Source organism: Odontesthes bonariensis, chromosome 20 (assembly GCF_027942865.1).
Source record: "Odontesthes bonariensis isolate fOdoBon6 chromosome 20, fOdoBon6.hap1, whole genome shotgun sequence".
NCBI lineage: Eukaryota > Metazoa > Chordata > Actinopteri > Atheriniformes > Atherinopsidae > Odontesthes > Odontesthes bonariensis.
In genome coordinates this window covers 18,108,928-18,127,716 of record NC_134525.1, presented here as the reverse complement: position 1 = coordinate 18,127,716, position 18,789 = coordinate 18,108,928, and the positions used below count along the sequence as shown (strand labels likewise).

The 18,789-nt window shown below is 43.7% G+C and overlaps 1 protein-coding gene across 3 annotated transcripts in view; it reads left to right on the top strand.

Moving 5' to 3' along the window:
• The first annotated feature begins 675 nt into the window (after window positions 1-675).
• The window catches only part of prex2 (phosphatidylinositol-3,4,5-trisphosphate-dependent Rac exchange factor 2), an 84,974-nt gene continuing 66,860 nt past the window's right edge, over window positions 676-18,789 (top strand). Inside the window, exons 1-4 of one of the 3 annotated variants that reach the window (XM_075451973.1) lie at window positions 676-1,042; window positions 14,813-14,884; window positions 15,954-16,076; window positions 18,526-18,630. In XM_075451973.1, the coding sequence (XP_075308088.1) occupies window positions 16,008-16,076; window positions 18,526-18,630 (174 nt within the window). In that variant the 5' untranslated portion in view covers window positions 676-1,042; window positions 14,813-14,884; window positions 15,954-16,007. Of the gene's footprint in view, window positions 1,162-14,812; window positions 14,906-15,953; window positions 16,077-18,525; window positions 18,631-18,789 lie in introns of all 3 variants that reach the window. The other 2 variants (XM_075451972.1, XM_075451971.1) reach the window with 2 other exon arrangements.

Here is an 18,789-nt window from a genome sequence, read left to right as displayed (position 1 = left end):
AAGAGATAGCCTGTAGATATTTAGATCACTTCTTTCTCAACTTTCAGAGTTACCTTTACAGAAATGATCAATTATTTCAAGAAATTTTTGTGTTTTGGGGTATTCAGTTCATTTTTCATCGTGTCAGAGTGGTAAACTAATTTACAACTTAATGGTAGAAGTAGATGGGACTTATGACTGAAAGTCATTACTCCATTAAGCAGCATCTGGGCTTCCTTGCAAGGGGGGAAGCAATTGAAGTCATTAAAATGATACAGAGTAATTATCTTGCATAACTGTCTTTTGCGGCGTTTTAAACCAAGTCCCTGCTGTTTCAGGGGGCTGTGAAAAAAGTTTTTTCTTCCATCTGTTATTTAACGTCCTCTGAAAAATCCAGTGACGATCTTCAAATAAAAAGGGTTCTAAGGTGTCAACTTAAATGGACGCAACTGCAATCCTCTGAAAACATACGACGCGTCCGTTTTCAGAGGATTGCTCACCACGGAGTGTACAGCAACATTTCCTGCGTGTCCTTTCAAAACATGTTTCTCCCTTTCTCAAAACGTGCCGTGATACCATTATTTTTTTAAAAGTGCCACCGGAAGCTGCTGGGCGTCTCGTAGCCGACTTGACTCTGGTCCTCCACTTTTGAGGCTGTTGGGAGCATAGACATATTATAGTCTATGGTTGGGAGGCTGGAGCAGGATGAGGGTTTAAGGAGTCACATGGACCCAACTTTAACTTGAGTCCAGTTGCTGCACTCCGCTCGGTCACACCCTCTGTGTGAAGCAGTTTCACAGCGCTTTATAGTCCCCTTTCCCCCCTCTCTGCACTAAACTTTTTCATTCTTGGCTCCTTTTTTTTAATTTTTTTTTTTTAACGCGAACGTTTCGCTATTTTTTCCGCTTTTCGTGGACCCGAAGCACAGACACTGGTTGCGCCTTTGAGTTTTGACCATGCTGCGAACTTTCCTCCCTTCCTACCTGATGTGAAACTGCGAGCCGCTGAGGGGAATACGCGTTTTTTACTGTCTGCATACTCACAATGACTGAGGAGAGCAGAGGTGAGCACAGAGCTGAGAGCGGGAAGGACTTGGAGAAGCAGCTCCGGTTGCGAGTGTGCGTCTTGAATGAACTTTTAAAGACTGAACGGGATTATGTCGGGACGCTAGAGTTTCTCTCGGTGAGTGATGCAAACAGTTTGTAAAGGCTCAAAAGTGCACTTTTGCTCACGAAAGTCCCACTTCCCTAATATAAATGAATAAAAAAAACCCAGCCTGCCTGCTTGGTATGCATGGCGCATCAGCCTGCAGAGCCAGAACGAGCCCACTGAAAGTGCGTCAGGTTATCCTGTACAAACCCTGCGTGCTGTTTGTTGTGTTGGCAGGATCTCCATTAACAATTAACAACAAAGAGTTGTCTGCAGCACTTTGTGAAACCCATCCCACTGATGGAGATCTTAACCGTTTAGCTTGGAAGTGTGAAATTGAAGGAACAGTCACAAAGGGGCACAGCACAGCCGGTGTCATGTTTAATCCTCATCTGAGCCCGTTTAATGGGTTTGTGTGGCAGTTCTCACGCACAAACCGTTGCAGGACTTGTGAGTTTGGCTACATGGAGTCACATAGGGATGTATGTAAAAAAAAAAAGCAGGCAAAAGTCACATCAGGGTGTCTACCGTCAGAAAACACTTGTGTGTCATTAGATGTTCATGTTGGGACCATAGTGCTGCTACTGTGATGTGCACAGCCGTTAGGGTAAATCACACCTGTTTCCTTTACAGTTCATGAATATTTGATAGAAAATAGTAAAATGACTGAGTTAATGAGGTGAAGTTTATCAACCCTGGCTACAAACTCCTGCCTCGTGCAGCATTACGACTCCCTCCTGTAATTACTCCACTTGCTACCCTGCATAAAAGCCCACGGGAGAGTTCACTTCTCATCTCATCAAATCCACATGGCCCGAATTTTCCCTGGAATACAGCACAGGTGGACTCAAATGAAAAGCACCAGCGCTGGCCCCAGAATAACACCTGGTTGTTGCATCACAGGACTCATGCGCCGTCAGCTTGATGGCCTTAAGTCAAGCAACACCGACCTCCTTTAAAGACAGACACGTATGAATGTCTGCACCCCGACCCTCTGCCACCACCATCCAGATGTTTCCAATGGAGGGGCAGAGGAAGAGGGGATGGAGTGCTATCCCAAGAGATGGTGATTACATGAGGGAACGTGTCCTCTGTCCTTGTGATGGGGGTTTGGGGCATGCAGCCACCCCTCCCTTATCTCCCCTGTTGTTCTGGAGCTGGGATTAATTTCAGAGGTGCCTGATCCTTGCAAGGCCTTTGTGTTCTGGCCGGGAATGTTGGTACTGAAGCCTCAGATTGAGATCTAACAGTGAAAGATAGCTTGTTGGTTTAGCTGTGGGTTATAGCTGTTGGGTCTTGATGATGATAATGATAAGGAAGTTGGAGACAAAGAGTCACTCTTATCTGCTTAAACATCCCGGAGAGCATTGTGGAGGACACTAAGGTTGATCAAAGACTGGCCCTACTGTGGAGAGGGGCCATATTTGAGACTTTCATCTGATCACAATATCACACACTCGCCTCCCCCGCTTCCCAAACGAAAGCCAGTTACAAACCACACAAGCCTCTGTGTCTAGAGGTCAGAATGAAGCCCCCCTCCGTGCAGTTCCTGAGTGGGTTGATCCAGCGGATTCTGAGTTCCAGCAGGGACAGGAGCCGACGAATATCGCCAGAGGGGTTCAGGGTAAATGTGTAGGACAGATCCCGCAGTAGAAATTGCCGGGAGGGTGATGCGTACAGGGGTGGTCTCTGGGAGTTGCTGGGCTTGGTGCCCTCTCTTGTAAACCATATTTCCTGGAGGAGGAATTCCTCCGAGGTTAGGAAGTGCTGCAGAACAATGAGGCTCCGATCAGTTGGCAAAGTTGAACTGAAGAGCAGAGATTGTTGCTGCTGATCCGTGGGACCTTAACACAATGCGCCTAATGCATACTTTAGTATTAAGGTAGTGGAAAACAATGGCCGATTAGAGCGATTTTTGTCCCAGGGCAGCCTGATTCTATTGTTGGATGTTCTTTCTCTTCTGGGAAAATGTTCAGATTGCATCTTGAAGGTGTCAGTACTGCGAAGCTTAAATTTGTGTTTCCTAGAATTTCCTTTTGGATTTGGATCCACCTTTTACTCTTAATCTACTAAACTTCCACAGTATTCTCACCAAGGGAGTCTCCGGGAAAGTTGACTTATCTCTTTCTTTTCTTACATAATGAACAATTATAGCCTGCGATAGTGGGGGGCGGTGGACACTGGTGTTTATCTTGGACGGCTCCGAGCCAATAAAATGACAAATCAAGACATAATGTAAACAGACACCCCGATGAGCTTTTTGCATTTCTGAAATTTTCTGCTCATTCTGTCAAGGGAAAAACCTTTTGTCAGACTAGGCCATTCATAGAGAGACATTGAAGGCCATTTCCTCGCATGTTAAGCTCTTAGGAAAGAGAATACAAGAGGTTTCAATGGGGGAAACCTTTCATGTCCTGATTCTGGAGGGAGATCTGAGCCACAAGTTAACTTAATTTATTCCAAAGAGCTCTGCAGTACAGTACATTAAGTGGTCCCTTCGCTGCTGCCCCCCTGCTCCAACAAAAGCTTGTGTAATGTGAGTGCAATGTTTAAAACATTTTTTAATCCCTTGCATGAATTGCAACTAAATAAGCTTAAAATAAGGTTTTAGACATCGTAAGGCTGCAAAAAACTCAAAAAAAGTGTTTAACAACTCAAGATGAAGTTGAAGAAATCCTGTTTATCATTTGTTTTGTTATTAACTCCTTCAAACGGAACTTAATTAGATTATTCTGTATACATGTCATTGGTTTTATTAGGTCAACAAAGATGTCAGCGGTCGCGTTATTTCAGTGGTGTCATTTCTGCAAAATAAAAATAAAAATAGCTGCAGGAAGTTGGAAAATCAGGCCTAATGGAGAAAACAGAGAAGGAGCGTTTACAGGCTCTCAGATCCTCAGGTGCTTAACTCAGCCCTGTGTGTGTATGTGTGTATTTGCATTTGGATGTTCCACTTCTCTCTCCCAGGGTTTGGGTTTTGTTTACATCCCGGATGGAGTAGTTGCTATAGCAGAGGGCGTTTCGACTTTTGCTTGTAACATATGAACCCTGGAGCAGTCCTGACGGGGGTCAGGTCGAGGTTGGAGGACGAAAAGGTTCATATCCTCTGGACACGCTGCGAATGATCCCAAAGGTCACAGCCTCTTGTTCCTACCCCTTTCCTGTCTGTTAATCTGTAGATGTCGGGGCAACAGTCGGCTTCCTCATCTGTCCTGCATGATGGAGGACTCTCTTTGTCAGCTGGTGATCTGGTGAAAAAACCCCAGTATAAGGACCAGTATTAGGCTATGTAAGGAGGCGTGTTGTATTTATGCAGGAAAAAGAAGAAGAAGTCTAGATTGTAGTAGATCAGTGTAGGATTGACAACAAGTCCCCTTGTACTCCCGCGTACAGACTCCCCATAACTTATGATGGGTGAACTGGGATTGGGAGGTCATGAAACTAATGTGAGTGGGTGCTTCAGGCAGAGCCTGCCAGTGAACACTTACTGTCCAATCTATAATGAGCAGCGTTTTGTGATAAGACATTCCACAGAGGCAGTCTGCTCCCTCTGCCTTGATTGCTGTAGTCTTTATTCCTTTTTTTCAGGACTGATTACTAACCCATAATACTGTTGCATACCTCCCGCTTATCCCCTTAACAGAGAGTGCAATTTCTACAATGACTCAAGGGGAGTCAAGTCTTTCTTCAGAGCATAAAAGGAACAATGGCCAGTGCAGGTATGAGCGTCCCTGAACTGAAGTTTTGCAATCCCAAACAGTATTTCCCCTGTTCACTAATGTCTGCAGTCTGCAGAGGACGATAAATCAAATCAATCAGCTCAACTCATAAGGTATGAACCACACAAAAACCTTTAAAGTCAGGGATCGCCAACAAAATGTTTGAGAGCAAAACTGCCAGCAAGATAGATTTTATTGTGCCAGCACAATAAAAGATGGCAAACCATTAATTCTCACACAGTTGTGATGTGAACCAGAGGAGTGTAGCAACGTCACACTGAGACTGACTGATGTGTTACTACCACACAGCATTAGAGCAGATACCCAATGTTAATCTGTGCAACATTAAACCTTCGAGTAATCTAAATTTATCAGCTTTTAATAATTTAAAAAAAGAAAATTCTCAGAGAAAATAAATCAACATTTTGCACTGCTGATCCAAAGAAACAAAGAAGAAGAAGATTTGCCTGCTTAGGATAGATGGATGGCAATATTTTATTTTATTTTATTTATCTTTGTTACTGACATGATGGCAGAATGTCTATTTTGTGTTTCTGTTGAAAACCGATAAAAATCTGTAAAAAAAATAAAATAAATAAATAAAAAAAAGAAGAAACTCGGCTAGTGATGCAGAAGATTTAATCGGCTATCTGCATCTCCTCTTGCCCTGCATTGGAGGTGTACGAGTCTCTGGCAGCGTTCACGTTACAAGCTTTTTTTAGAGCTGTGTGGACACAGAGATCCAGTCGTCAGTTCTGACTTTCAAATCCGATTAGTGTCACTTCAGTACATGGTCCTGCTACCAGTATCTGCTAAAACAGCAAAGCTAGCTGTCGGTCTTTTCCTGTCCTCCTCAGCCTTTTTTCTCCATAGATTCATCAATATTTGCCACCTGTCAGAGCTTCATTTCATTCAGACACTTGCTGCGCTTGCTTCAATTTCACAATTGTTCATTTGTCTCATCCAATCTTCGAATGCATGGTGTTTTAGCTTTTAAAAGTCCAAATCTGATCTTTGGTCCAGAATTTAACGATGCCTCGTTGTCCTAACTGGCTGCACCTGTGAAGGTGCAGCTGCAACATGTCTGGTGTTGCTTGCAGGGAGATCACTCTTTTTTTATTTATTTTTTTTTATTCAAACTTTTAACTGTGTTTAATAATATTCAATGAAATCCTTAGGCTTTGACAGCATGCAGGTGTGAGGACTGTAGAAGTTGAACATAAACTTGAATAAGATACCTTGAAGATGAGGTGCATAAATGTTTCGGCTCCCTGAACTGTTGTTTTTACCTTTTCTTTTAGTATTGTCTTATTTGTCGGAGACCGTTGAATCCTCCCATAAATCATATCCAGCCTGTCTGATGCTTCAGATTTGTTTTGTTTTTCACCACTTTGTCTCAGAGGGAGGAAAGGCTGCATGCATACATTGCATTGAGAAGAAATGTGTTTTCCAATTTTCTCTTTTACTTGAAGTTGGTTATGACACCGGTAAGACTAGAGCTGCACGTTCCCTCGTCAATAACCACAATCTTGAATTAAAACGGGCCGAGTGGAATGAAAAACTGTCCTAACTTTGTCATACTCTGTACGCACTGACGCACGCACGTGTTTGGGACGAGTAGAGGTGAAAGGAGAGCCCTGTGGCATGGCTTTCTCCTTGACTCTTTAATTGGATTAGCTCAGGGTCCTCTCTGAGGATCCAGGCAGCTTCTCTCTTACATCTGCCCCCCTTTGTAAGGCCTCTGAACTGATGAAGTGTCTCACTTGCATTTTAATTTCACACTGCTGCCAAGTGGCCTGCATTTTATGATATGTTTTCAAGGATGCACGTGTCACTTCTGCACTACTCTCCTATGGCCTGCCTTCCTGCTTACAATGGTATATGGGTAATTATTTTTGCCCTTGTGGTTTCGTGTATGCTGCAGTGCATGTTGCATAAGCTTGTTTTGCAGCATAGATTACAGTTAACCTGTCTTTTACAAAGCTGAAGACAGAATGATGGTGAGAGTGAACTTGGCCACATCGGAGTCCTATCCTGCAGAGATTTTTGCATTTTGTGCGTCATACTGTATCCGGTATTGGTTACAACATCAGAGTGTCCTTCATCTCCCCATTGAGGGGCTGTGTTGTTGTGCCAAAGACCAGAAGAGAATATGTAGTAAGTTGGATTCCTAAATGTAGTCCTAGACGTGCTTGTGCATGAACTCCGAGTGTCGGATGGAGTTGCAATCTGACTTCATTGACAACTGTTTGTTCTAGTCCTGTACACCTTTTCTCTTACACTGGACAGAGTGCTTTAGCTTTTGTCTCACAGACCATTTTTCAAGCAGGATTTCCTTCCTTCCCGGACCTCCCCGTCTTTACATTGTGCTGCTTGTTTCCTGCTTAAACACACATGTGCACTGATTACCCCCCCCCCCCCCCCCCCCTCCCCCCCTTCCCCCCTTTTCACCGGGGTATGGAAAGCAGTGTCACGCTACAGATGCCCAGTTGACTACGTGGAGCCTTGCTGCATTATGCGATAAGCAGCAATAAGCCCTGTGCTGGATCCATGGAGTGGCTGTTGCTCAGGAGAGGGGAGATGGTGCCGTCTCTCTGCCCAGAGGAGAAGGCGGCCTTTGATTTGTCCGGTGCCAGCTGCCTGGTCACATGGTGCCTACACGCGACAAGTAGGACAGTGGTAAACAGTTGTCAGGATGTTCATGAGGTGTGAGGCGGACATCACCACAAAGAGCTGTGTGTTTTAGCCGCCTCGCTCTGTTGTGTCGAGCACAATCGCACTCTTGCTTAGATTAAAATGCGCACAGTGCAGATTGCGCTGCAGAAGAAACTACACAAAGTAGTGTTCGGTTGGTGAAATGTTTTCTGGGGAAAAACTTCATTTCCAATGTGTGGTTTAATGTCATGAACTTACTCTCAAATCTCTTGACATCATGTTTCTACATTCTCAAATCTGATTTTCTTTTTCTTTTTTTTCTCTTTGTCCGCTGGAGATGTCGAGACAAGCATGCATTATCGCTCCGTGCCGAAAAACTCACACTTTCCATGCCATTCATGTTTCAGTCCAGCCCTCACGTCAAGGCCCTGCAGCTGTAGATACTCAACTGTCCGGCCAGACATGATGGGGCATTCCACTTCACTCTAAATTATCTAATTAAGTGGCTGAATGGGATTTGCTGTAGAAGCTCAAAGAGTTGGATAAGTGTCTCTCTGTGTCTATGCATATTCTGTCTGCGGACATCTTTTCTATTTCCTTCTTTTTCTTCCTTTCCTTGTCTGTTTCTTGCTGCCTATGACTTTATAAACCAAAGCCAGTTGCCTATTTTAGGGATACTTTACAGCTAAAAGAATTACTACTGTGTAAATATGAGGCTTAAAGTGTCCTACCTCAGACTGTTGGGCAGATTCTTTTAATTTGTGTCTTTTGGATGAAAACATCCATTACATCATAAAGAATGAAGAAAAGATGGACAACGATAGATATGTGGTGAAATCGTACTGGTTCGATTTAACAAACCTTCACATGATGCCTCCGATGTTGATTCCTCACAAACAAAAACGAAGCCCTGATGAACAGAGCCCTGGCAGGAGAGGCTTTTTGTATGGATGGCCGTGCTTTCAACTGTGGCAAAGATTGGGAGTTGTGGGTGAAAAAAACTGGCAGGGTCGTTGTTCAGTTCTCCACTGACAGTGTCGCTTCTGACTCTGCTGATTTCATTTTTTTTCCCAGCCAGGCTGAAATGAATGGCAGGGGTTCCTTTTTGCAGATGGTCTTAAAGCCTTAAATCAGATGAACAATCGGGATGTGTGACAGTCATGGTTGGGAGTGCGCCACGGATTAGGAGGCCGGCAGTTCTGCTCAGTCATCTTGGCGATCAATACAGTGTGCTGGTGTGTGGCCCTGTAGGGAATTGCCAGCACATCAGTGGGTGATTGGTTGCTTGGTTGCACATTAAGATGGTGGGGCTTGGTCTCTAAAGACTGCTTCTTGTCTACTCGAGGTTAGCCTTCATACCCCATACCCAGTTTTACAATTTCAAAAGCTCTTTCTGTTATCTGAAAGAGTCTTCCTACTTATTGTACCGTGACGGATGAAATTCTCTGGACCCTCATCCTTCAAGCATAGTTTCATGCACACATGCTCATTTCACTCTGGTATTCACCGTGCTCGCAGCTCGCCAGGAGTCGGTCACAGACACTGAATTTTTGTTTTAAACTTCCACGGTCATAAATAATTTCTAAGTGATGCCTCAAAGTGCGAGTCAGATTCCAGTAAGTTCTGAAGCTTTTAAATTGTACTCGATCCCTATTTCCGACCGGCTTTTGAATGTGGTCTGAGGATATCAAATCCACAGACAAATGGGCTTTTGTCTTCCAAAATATTCAGTGAAATGACCGTTCATGTCGCTTGCTGTTAATTAAAGCCAGAGTCCTTTATTGAGCCTTGCAGATGAGCCTCAATGGCCACTCCCAAAATGGATATATTAACATTCCCCTCTGTATTTATAGTTCCTGTTTCCTGTATACATTCTCTGGGGAGAGAAACAGGCCTGTTTGGGAGAAGTAGTGGAGGACTAATAAGATGGGAAGCCTAGGATGACTCCTGGAGGTGTCATTGGGACCTCTTGAAGCCAGCAGGACCTAGCTTATGAGAGGGCATCACTACAAAGAGCCTTTTTTCTCTTTTCGGATGTCCCCCAGTGTGCTCTCAGTCTGTGGTCAGTTCTTAGGGGAAGTTGAGCTTTTTTTCTTGCCATTAATTCGGTCTGTGTGCACAGGTGTGTGTATGGGAGGCATCTGTGCAGGAGATTTAGCCCTGCATTGCTGAACTAAGACTTAAAAGCAGTTTGACTGTGCAAGAAATAAAGGCACCGTATTCTCCCCACATGGTTGTTGTGTTAAGAAGTAGGCTTCCTTTTCCCTCTCTTTATTTCCCTCTGTGCTTTGGCTCCCTCTGTTTAACGCTTCTGCCTTTCTCCCTTCCCAAATTTGCTCTCTCACTGCGTCCGAAGCACATTCGGTGACTCAGGTGCTTTGGGAGCTTGTTGCCTGAGAGTTCTGGACTGCTTGCTCAACCTGTTACCTGCAGCCTTGTAGCCTGAAGATACTGTAGATGATGAGAAAATACTGACAATAACATACTGTACTCGAATCATTCTGGTGTTAATGAGCGAAGCTTCACAGTCTGGTGATTCACTCCAGTGGGCTTTGTTGTATGGAAGCTGTTGTTTGTGTGTCAGTCCCCAGCTTTGAATGGCCTTTGTCTCATCTTTTTTTCTGAGGTCGTTTCAAATTTTCAGATTTTTTTTTTTGCAACAGTGGAATATGAAGATGGAAGCAAATCGTATACGTGAGATGCTTGTGTGTGTGTTTGTTTGACAGCGTCCCGACAACAAAGCAGATCAGTGAGTTGTCAGTGGACAAAAGTGCCAGTTGGTCTAATAGGCTCTGGGAAAGGTCTATTTGTTCTCCTCGTGTGCCAGTTTAAACTGGTGACCATTGCCAATGAGCTCACTCTGGACCTTTTTTCTTTTTCTTTTTTTTTTCAATTGTGAGCAGCGGATCCCACATCACAGAACACACAGCTTAATCCCGGGGGAATTTTTAAAAGTGTGCTGACACATGTGTTGTTGCATTTGATATTCTTACTCCTTTGATAAATTGCCATTTAAAGGAATGTAAAGGCATGTTGGCCTGCAGTTTAAAAAAGACCTAAAATGATTGTGTCCATGTGATGCATCCAACACGCCCATGCTCCTGCCCACTGGTCCACTGGTTTTGACTTGAATGCATTAACAGATGTTCGAGGCCCGCCTTCTTCAGAATGGAAACTGCTGGATAGCTTTCTCTATTTTTCTAATCAGAGGAGCTTGTGGCATTGCGTTGCTCTTTTTGATCTGCTCAGCGCCACCTTCTATTTCGTTTCCACTCACTTCACATTCGCTGTAGCCTTTCTTTGATACAGGGACGTTTGACACAGCTCTGGCAAATAAAAATTGGCAAACAAACTTTATTTTGAGGTGCAAGAATGTCTGTCATTGTCCTCCTGTGACGCGATTGCCAAAACTCCCCTGGTGTAATTCATTTGCTTCATTGACAAAAAGGTAAACTTATACAGGGGGAGGGGCTAGTCTTCCGCTGATTGTATCTTTCCAGTCTGGCCAAGAAAAGCTGGGAGAGTCATATTACATAATAGCCATTCACAAAGTGTCCTGAACTGGGTTGGCTCTCTGGTCAGACAGTCTGGCCTTCTGCTTTCCTATATGACACCAAACTCCAAAGGATGCAGGGTGTTATTTTAGGTGCGAGACTACAGGGCAGGGAAACTGCTAATGTCACAGCAAGCTGATTATCGCTGCTTTTTTTTTTCATTAAAGCAGAGCACCACTGCATGAGGCAGCTCAGCTATGATTTCTGTGTCTTTGTAGCCCACAGCAGGCGGGCTGGTGTTGATTAATGGCTCGCAGGGCCACACGCGGCTACTGGACCAATCTATTCATCACGCCCATCTGTTTTGGCGAATAATGAAAACTTTTAATGGGGTTTTAATGCGTGCTCTTCTAAGTGACAATCCAAGAGATTATACCTGGACCTCGGGGGAACAAAACGACTGTCTGAGAGAGGGTTTTTGTCCTTTTTGTCAGCTGCTGACGCAGTATAAGACCAAGGATGGGCAAAGCATCATTGTCCTCAGTCTGTGAATACAGTGCGTGTGCACAGGTCTTCTGTGTGGGAAGGAGAGTCGGTGTAATTTTCCACAAATTGTTAAAAAGAAAGAAAGAAAATCATGGTTGTTATGAAAACCTACATCCTCTTCTTAGCTCATCACATTCCATCATTATGAGACCAAGTATCTTAGAAATATGACTGTGATGGAAAAGTACAATTTAATCCTCAAAATGGACAAAGGAACTGTGGGTTTTTTCTGTATTCTGCACATTTTTTTGGTCACAGGAGGCATTACATGGATCATGAACAGCTCCTGTAGAGCTTTAAAATGCATTTAGGTTACAGGACTCATGTTTGGCTCGTGCCCTGACATGATGGATCCCTGCTAGAAAGCACATCCAGAGTGGAAAACGGATCCATCTGGAATTCAATTGTTGATATCGACAAAGAGCAGCCGTGGGGAAGATTGGTGGAAATCTTTGTCCTGTAAATGAAAAACTTCCGCCCTCTTTGGAAGAGTCGCAGCTGAGTCGCAGACATCTCTCTGTGCTTCTTTTTTCAAAATGGTTGCAAACGTAAATCCACCTTAAACGCAATCTTTCAAGCTTGTAAACACTATAATCTTTGAGCCGTCAATACCGTCTTACACTTAAAGCTTTTATCCACATAACAGACGCCCCGCTCTGTGGTGCAATCAAGAGACAAATCCTGGATGTCATCCAAAGCTCGATTGAAAATTCGGCCTTTTTGAAAATGAGATGCAAAGTTCTGCAGCGGTGTCGGCTACAGTACTGCCAACTTGGGAACAGGGTCATAGGCACACTCGCCCTACTGCTACTGTATCCATAAATTCCAGCCGGTCGGCTTCCCATTCATTGTCTGCAGAGCTGTTCCAGGGCCAGTCACTAAACAAGGCCATTTTGGCAGTCTCTTCGGAAGAAACGTGTTCAACAAATCAAGTCGGAAACGCGCACAATTCAAGGAACAACCTGAACAATAGCTCGGCCAGTTAGTGTGGGCTAAGACTTGTCGTAAAACCTACATGAAAGATGCTCTCTGTTTTACACCAGCACCTGTGTGTGTGTGTGTGACACCCAATCAGATTGAGGCTCACTGTGCTCAGTTATGCCCCAACTTTCTTCCCCCCTATGCTGTTTACATCAGATATGTATTTTGCAGCTGAGTCCCCCATAGCTATAGATGTCAATTTCAATTAGTGCTTTGCAGATGTAGTGAGAGTTTCTTTGTTATTAAAGCTGAAGTGATGGACTCCGTAATGAGCCTTTTATTGGGTCATCACACATCAACGATAAGAGGCTTGGTTAGGGTGGAAATCACTGCTGCTCCTGCTCAGATTACCTCAAACCCTGTTTGCCCCGTCAGGCCTTTGCGAGGTTCTGACAAATTCTGCTCGGTGTTTGTACATATTAGACTTGCTAATCAGATGCTAATACTTCTGAGCGGCGGAGTTGCGAGGCAAGGCAGCCGCAGAATGGTAATCAGCGTGGAGTTGCCCTACAACAAAGAGGCTGATTATCAAGGCACGCTTTTTTTTTTTTTTTCCCAACCACAAACCTAGATTCATGCATTCGCCTGCTCAGCTCCTTTTGATGTGCCGCTAGACATAAATACAATGTGATTAAGATGATTTCAGTAATTCCTTTTTCATGCTGACTTGTTTTCTTACAAAAGTTAACACAAGGCTGGCTTTGTGATTAGTTGGAAATGTAGATTTTTACCACTGAATTAGCACTGCTTCCCTACCATCTGTTAGCAATTAATCAAGTGAAACTTTTCAATAAGCTCCCTGCATTTACAATCAGCCCTTTAGATGTTGGTGTCAAGTAATAATTCTTTCCTTGTCTGCTCATTAAAGCAACCTGTTCCTGCTTTTTGGAAGTATAATGTGTGCTTGCTCGGGTCAGGCTGCCTGCTGTGAGGCTGCACAGGGCGACAGATGGCATTATGGCCCTCGGTAGGGCGGTAAAGGGATGCCCACGATGAAGGGTAACTACAGGGACAGATCAAACTTCTCGTTGCACTCAGTGACTGCAGGCAGTTTGTCTGATCGTGACAGTCATGTGCTTACAGAGCTGCCGTTGTTGGTTTGCATCACCATAAAACGAGCGTTTGTGCTGGTGGTGCGTCGGTGTCGGAATCTGCTGCGTTGTGCTGTCTGTCGTGTTGCATTGGTTCTGTGTGAAAATATGTGTGATCTGTGACAGGCCTTTGATTAAGTTAGAACATTGTTTTGACAGCCTTTTTGTATCTGTTCAGACACTAGAGACTGTCATGATGTTCAACCACATTTTGTGTCACCTTCCTTTCAGTTTGGTTAGTCTGTCTGTGGTCATTTGTCTTACTGACAGGTTTGGCATAGTGTCCTTTATCTCACTTAAAGAATTCCCCAGATGAGTCACTACCTGTGGTGCCATTTAGAGAATATAAATTAATTTAATTTTGCACCCCGGAAACTGAAAGAAAACAACATGCAAGTGTACGTTAATGATGTTACATCAAGAAGATTTCTTTGTTAACATGAAAATGTGTCATCGAGATAAACATCAGAGTTGGCGTCTTTGTTCAACTTCAGCTTCCAAAGAGATGAAGTACGTCCGATTTTACCGGGGCCTCTCTGAAGTGAAGTGCTTTTATAGAAATCGGTGTCATGCCAGTGAACGGAGCTGAAGATGGATTTCTGTTCGCGCTCCGTTTCACACACAAACCCAACATTTCCGGTGTATTACCTGCTGATGGAGGTGCTGCTCTTTTAAAAGCGAGAGTTGCAGGGAGAGTTGAGAAGATGACTAATTTCTTTTTGGTTACATTTTAAGAATGCACTTGAAGCTCTCCTCCTTAATTTGCCACTTTTAGGAAGTGCCCTGAAGCATTAAATGGGTTCCGCAGGGCTTGTGCAGTGAAGCAGCCTGGGAAACCAGCGCCCTGAAGGACTAAAGAAAGTCAAAGCACTTTCCATCAGGTTCAATTCACACACTTAGCCTCTCCAGCTCACATCTATAGCCACTTAATGCCACCTTTGAAATACAATGCACTGCAATTATAGTTGTTTTTTTTCATACAGTGCAAAGATTGTGTTTTAGAGAGTATCAGGTGTCCATTGTGAGGGTTGCCAATTTGCTGTGGCAGTGGAGTGTTGCAGCTGCACACAAAGCCTCAAATTCAACTTTATAAGTTGGTGTTTTTGAGGAACAAGCATTCGAATGGCAGCAAGTAATCTCACCCCGGGGCTGGTTCGAATGTGCTAACCGCTGCGTTCCTTTCTCTGCTCTGCTTCAGGTGTTCCTACATCGTCTCAACCAGTACGCGGCCACCAAAATCGACAAGAACATCACAGAGGAGACTGTTAAGGTGAGGGTGGCAGTATGTGAGGTATGCAACCGTATAATTAAGACATGGAAAAACGTTCAAGGTAATTACCTTTTACTCTGCCGCTGTAAATCAAACCTTATTTTCGTTTGGCAACCCGATCCGCGAAAAGTTTCGGAAATGACATCGGCAAGCCAAATAAACTGTCGTTAGTGGTGCTCTTTCAACCTGAAATAGCCAAGATCGGAACGGAGCAAGAAGTAGTGGGCGATGCAGGAAGCAGCTGCATATATAATCTATTTATAAGTGATTCCGGCTGGAGGATAATAAAGGATGCTCCCTCACAGCGGGAGGGTTTTCTGCTTACTTTTGAAGGTAAACACGCATTCAGAGGATATTTACTGCACGTCCCCGTGTTTTGGAATATGTCCTCTCATGTTATGTTTTGTTTGGGAACATGCTGTGCAGAGAGGGTTTTAGATAGCAGGGGGTTATTATGGGTGCAATGTCACAGAGGAGCAGAGAGACATTCAGAGCCCTTCTGAGTGGAAACGCAGGGATTAAACTTCTCCAGAGTTGTTTTTTGCTTTTGGCATAGTATAGCTAAAGATTATTTTAGCCACCAAAACATAAAAAAAAAATGAAAGAGCTCTGGTTTTTATACTTTGATTTTATTTCACTGGTTTCTTTCTTTTTTTAAAATCCAGCATCAGGCTATATATTTGTCTTTTAATATCGCCACAAAAATGACATAAATGGGGGCAGAGGTCAACCCAACTTGAGGTCTAAGTTTCTGCACAACAGCTCTTAAAAAATGTGGTTCTTTTCTTTTCTTAAGCTTCGCTGTTAAAGTATCTCTAATCGTGTTTTGAAATTCAAAAATCAAAGACGTCTGAGGCAAGGGGCTCATTACAGAGAAACCTTTTTTTAATTTATTTTTTATTCTGTGGCTTCAGACATTCATTTATCGACCACCAGCGACCACAAAATGTGCATGTGCCAAACTATTGATTTAAGATCCGCGACGGAGGAGAGAACAGAATGCAAACGCCAGCCTACTTGCACTAAGGTACTCGTCTTCAGTTGACAGGTCAGTGTTTTTCTCTCGTAGGTTTTGTTCTCCAACATCGAGGAGATACTGGCCGTTCACAAAGACTTCCTGTCCATGGTGGAGGAGCTGCTGCAGCCCGACCCTCACGCTCACCATGAAATCGGCCGCTGCTTCTTGCATTTTGTGAGTAGCTCCATGCACAGACATCTTCATGCATCTTCTTCTGCAACCTGAACGTCACCTAGACACCTTTTTAGATGTGATGTCTTGTCCAAGCTGTTGGTGCTCGGTCACGCTGATGCAATCTCCTCACATAATAATCCTTTGCTCACTGCGGCCTGCAATGTTGAAATGAGTTCTAATGCACAGTTGGGGTCCACCAGTACTCCTGAAAACGATGAGTTTCTCCACATGTTGTCAATTTATCTCTCTGGATTACTCCCGAAGAGACAGTGCACATGTGCGATATGCTTGATGTGGCTCTGATATACTGATCTCAACTACTATATATCACATTTCTTTGATGCAGAGCCTTGAGGCGCACTGGCATGTAATAGGTTTTTAAAGCGTAATAAATCTAACCATCCCTCTGTTGGACTTGAGGCCACTTCTGCGTCAGCTGTGGCTTGCTGGTGTGGAGGCGCAGGTGAAATGCAGATGATGTAGTGCTGCAGATGGTTAGGGCAGGTTTTTACGAGGAGATGGTTTCATTGGGAGAGTTTGATTCGCTTCAAAGCACAACTGAAATCTCGTGACTCATCTCGGTAATTCAGTCACAAGTGATCGTGTGAATCCAGCGATACGACAAACTGAAAAAGATCCAAGAAAGAATAACACCGTCACTTTATGGCAGCACCACAGAAAAGTTAGCCATCTGGACACTCGACTGCTCAACACTCGCGCTCCCTCTTTGATTCAGGCCTGTGCACTGCTTCATTTGGACTCTGCCCTTTTGGACCACAGGGAAATCAATCCCAAGTCAACAAATATAAAATAAGAATCAATAAGGGTGGCATACTATTCATTTGACAGTAATGTTGTGTTTTCTAAGGGCTCTGCTTACCATTGTAGCAGTAAGGTCTCTTCACGTCGCTCGCTCCGTCTTCTGAGCAGAGGCACAGCGGCGTAGCTGAGGACTGAGAAGTATTTTTTACTTCTCTGCAGTGACTTTGTAGTGAGTGATTTAGAGGCTGTGTGGTCTGGTCTCACTGCTCGCTCTCAAAGACAATGGAGCATGCATGTCATATGAGCAGCTTTGGTGGAAAGCTGCCGGTCGTAAGGCTGCGAGGCAGATGACAGGATGTCTCGCACACAAACAGGCAGATGCGCACATGATGTATTTCATGATGAATGAGTGGAAGAATTCCTACACCACCGTAATTCTTGTAACATCCATGTCTGGCCTCGGGTCTTTTACGCCTCAGGTTCTCTAATTGGTCCAAATTTTTCAGATATTGGCAGAAAAAAATAAATGTCATAAAAAAGAAAAACTCCCATTGAGTTTATGGGGTTTTGTTAAATCCCAGTGATAAACATATTATGGAAATTTGAACTTTGTCGCAACATCAATAGCTGCATCGGCCCAAAACACTTTGTAGTTGGACGATAAAATGCTAAAATGTTTTATTACAGAGTTGTTTATTGCTCTGTTCCCTACACGGACACTGCAAGACATTGTTGTTTCCAAACTTGTCGTGCAAAAGGGAATTTTGCACGTCTTCTTCCCCTCCGCCCACTATTTGTAGCTTTTCAACTGCACTCTCACCTGCAAATGGTTAGTGTGTGGTGTTAAAAGCACACAGTCAGGTCTTGGTGTTACAAAATCGATGGTTAGAGACTTACAGAAACCTACGTGGTTGCAGTGTGCACATTTTACATTCATGTGTTGCGATTTCCTGCACGTCACGTGAACACTGCCCAACGGAGAACAGCAGCCTAGGGATACCTTGGTGAAACTACTGTGCAATAACAAAGGCTTCACCGAGAGAAAGGGAACTTTCAAGTCAGCTTATTACAGATGCTAACACGTAAAGTAAAACTGCCATCAGTATTTTTTTTTTGCAGGATCAAATAACTTCTAGATGTGATGGAACTACATGTTAGAACTACAATATTACACAGAAGGACGCTTCAGTCACAAAACGGATTCTCAGTTCGAGAGTTGGTTAAAAATGAGCAATTTAATGGGATGGAAAGAAAATGAGAAAATGATTGAATTTTGCTCAAGGAGCCAAATTTCATTTGAATAAAATTGCTGGAGTAGAGCTTAAAGGTTTTTATAAAATTCCATGAATGTAATAGAAGTTTTTTGGTTGTTAATTCGTGTTTTTTTTTTCATGAAAATCGGTGCCGTCTGTATTTACCTACTTGGCTCAATCCCCGAGCGAGATGTATTTTTTTTTTATTTTTATTTATTTATTTATTTTTTTAAGAGTTTTGTACAACTTTTTGGAGAAGTGGAGCAGGGGCAAAGGAAGATGCCGCAAATGAATCGCTTTCCTTAGAAGTGCGATATATGACTCTGGCCTTCAGTTCAAAGTGCTCCTTGATTCTGCTGTTGTCGCCACCTTTGTCACACTGTCTGCGGTTTGCTTTTACTCCCTCTCACCTTGACTTTCTCTGTCTCGTGCAGAGGAGCCGCTTTCAGATTTACGACGAATACTGCGGGAATCACGAGAAGGCCCAGAAGCTGCTGCTGGAGCTCAACAAGATCAGGAGCGTCAGGACATGTTTGCTGGTGAGAAGGCACTGTAAACTTCTGTGTCACATATGGGCCGAAGCATGTACGCACAGATACTGTAAGCTGTGCTGAATTGGGTGCGATCAAGCCTGAAAAACCTCTGTTTTTATGTACAAGTCTGAGAAACTGTGTTTGCTTCTTGGTATCAAAACTCAC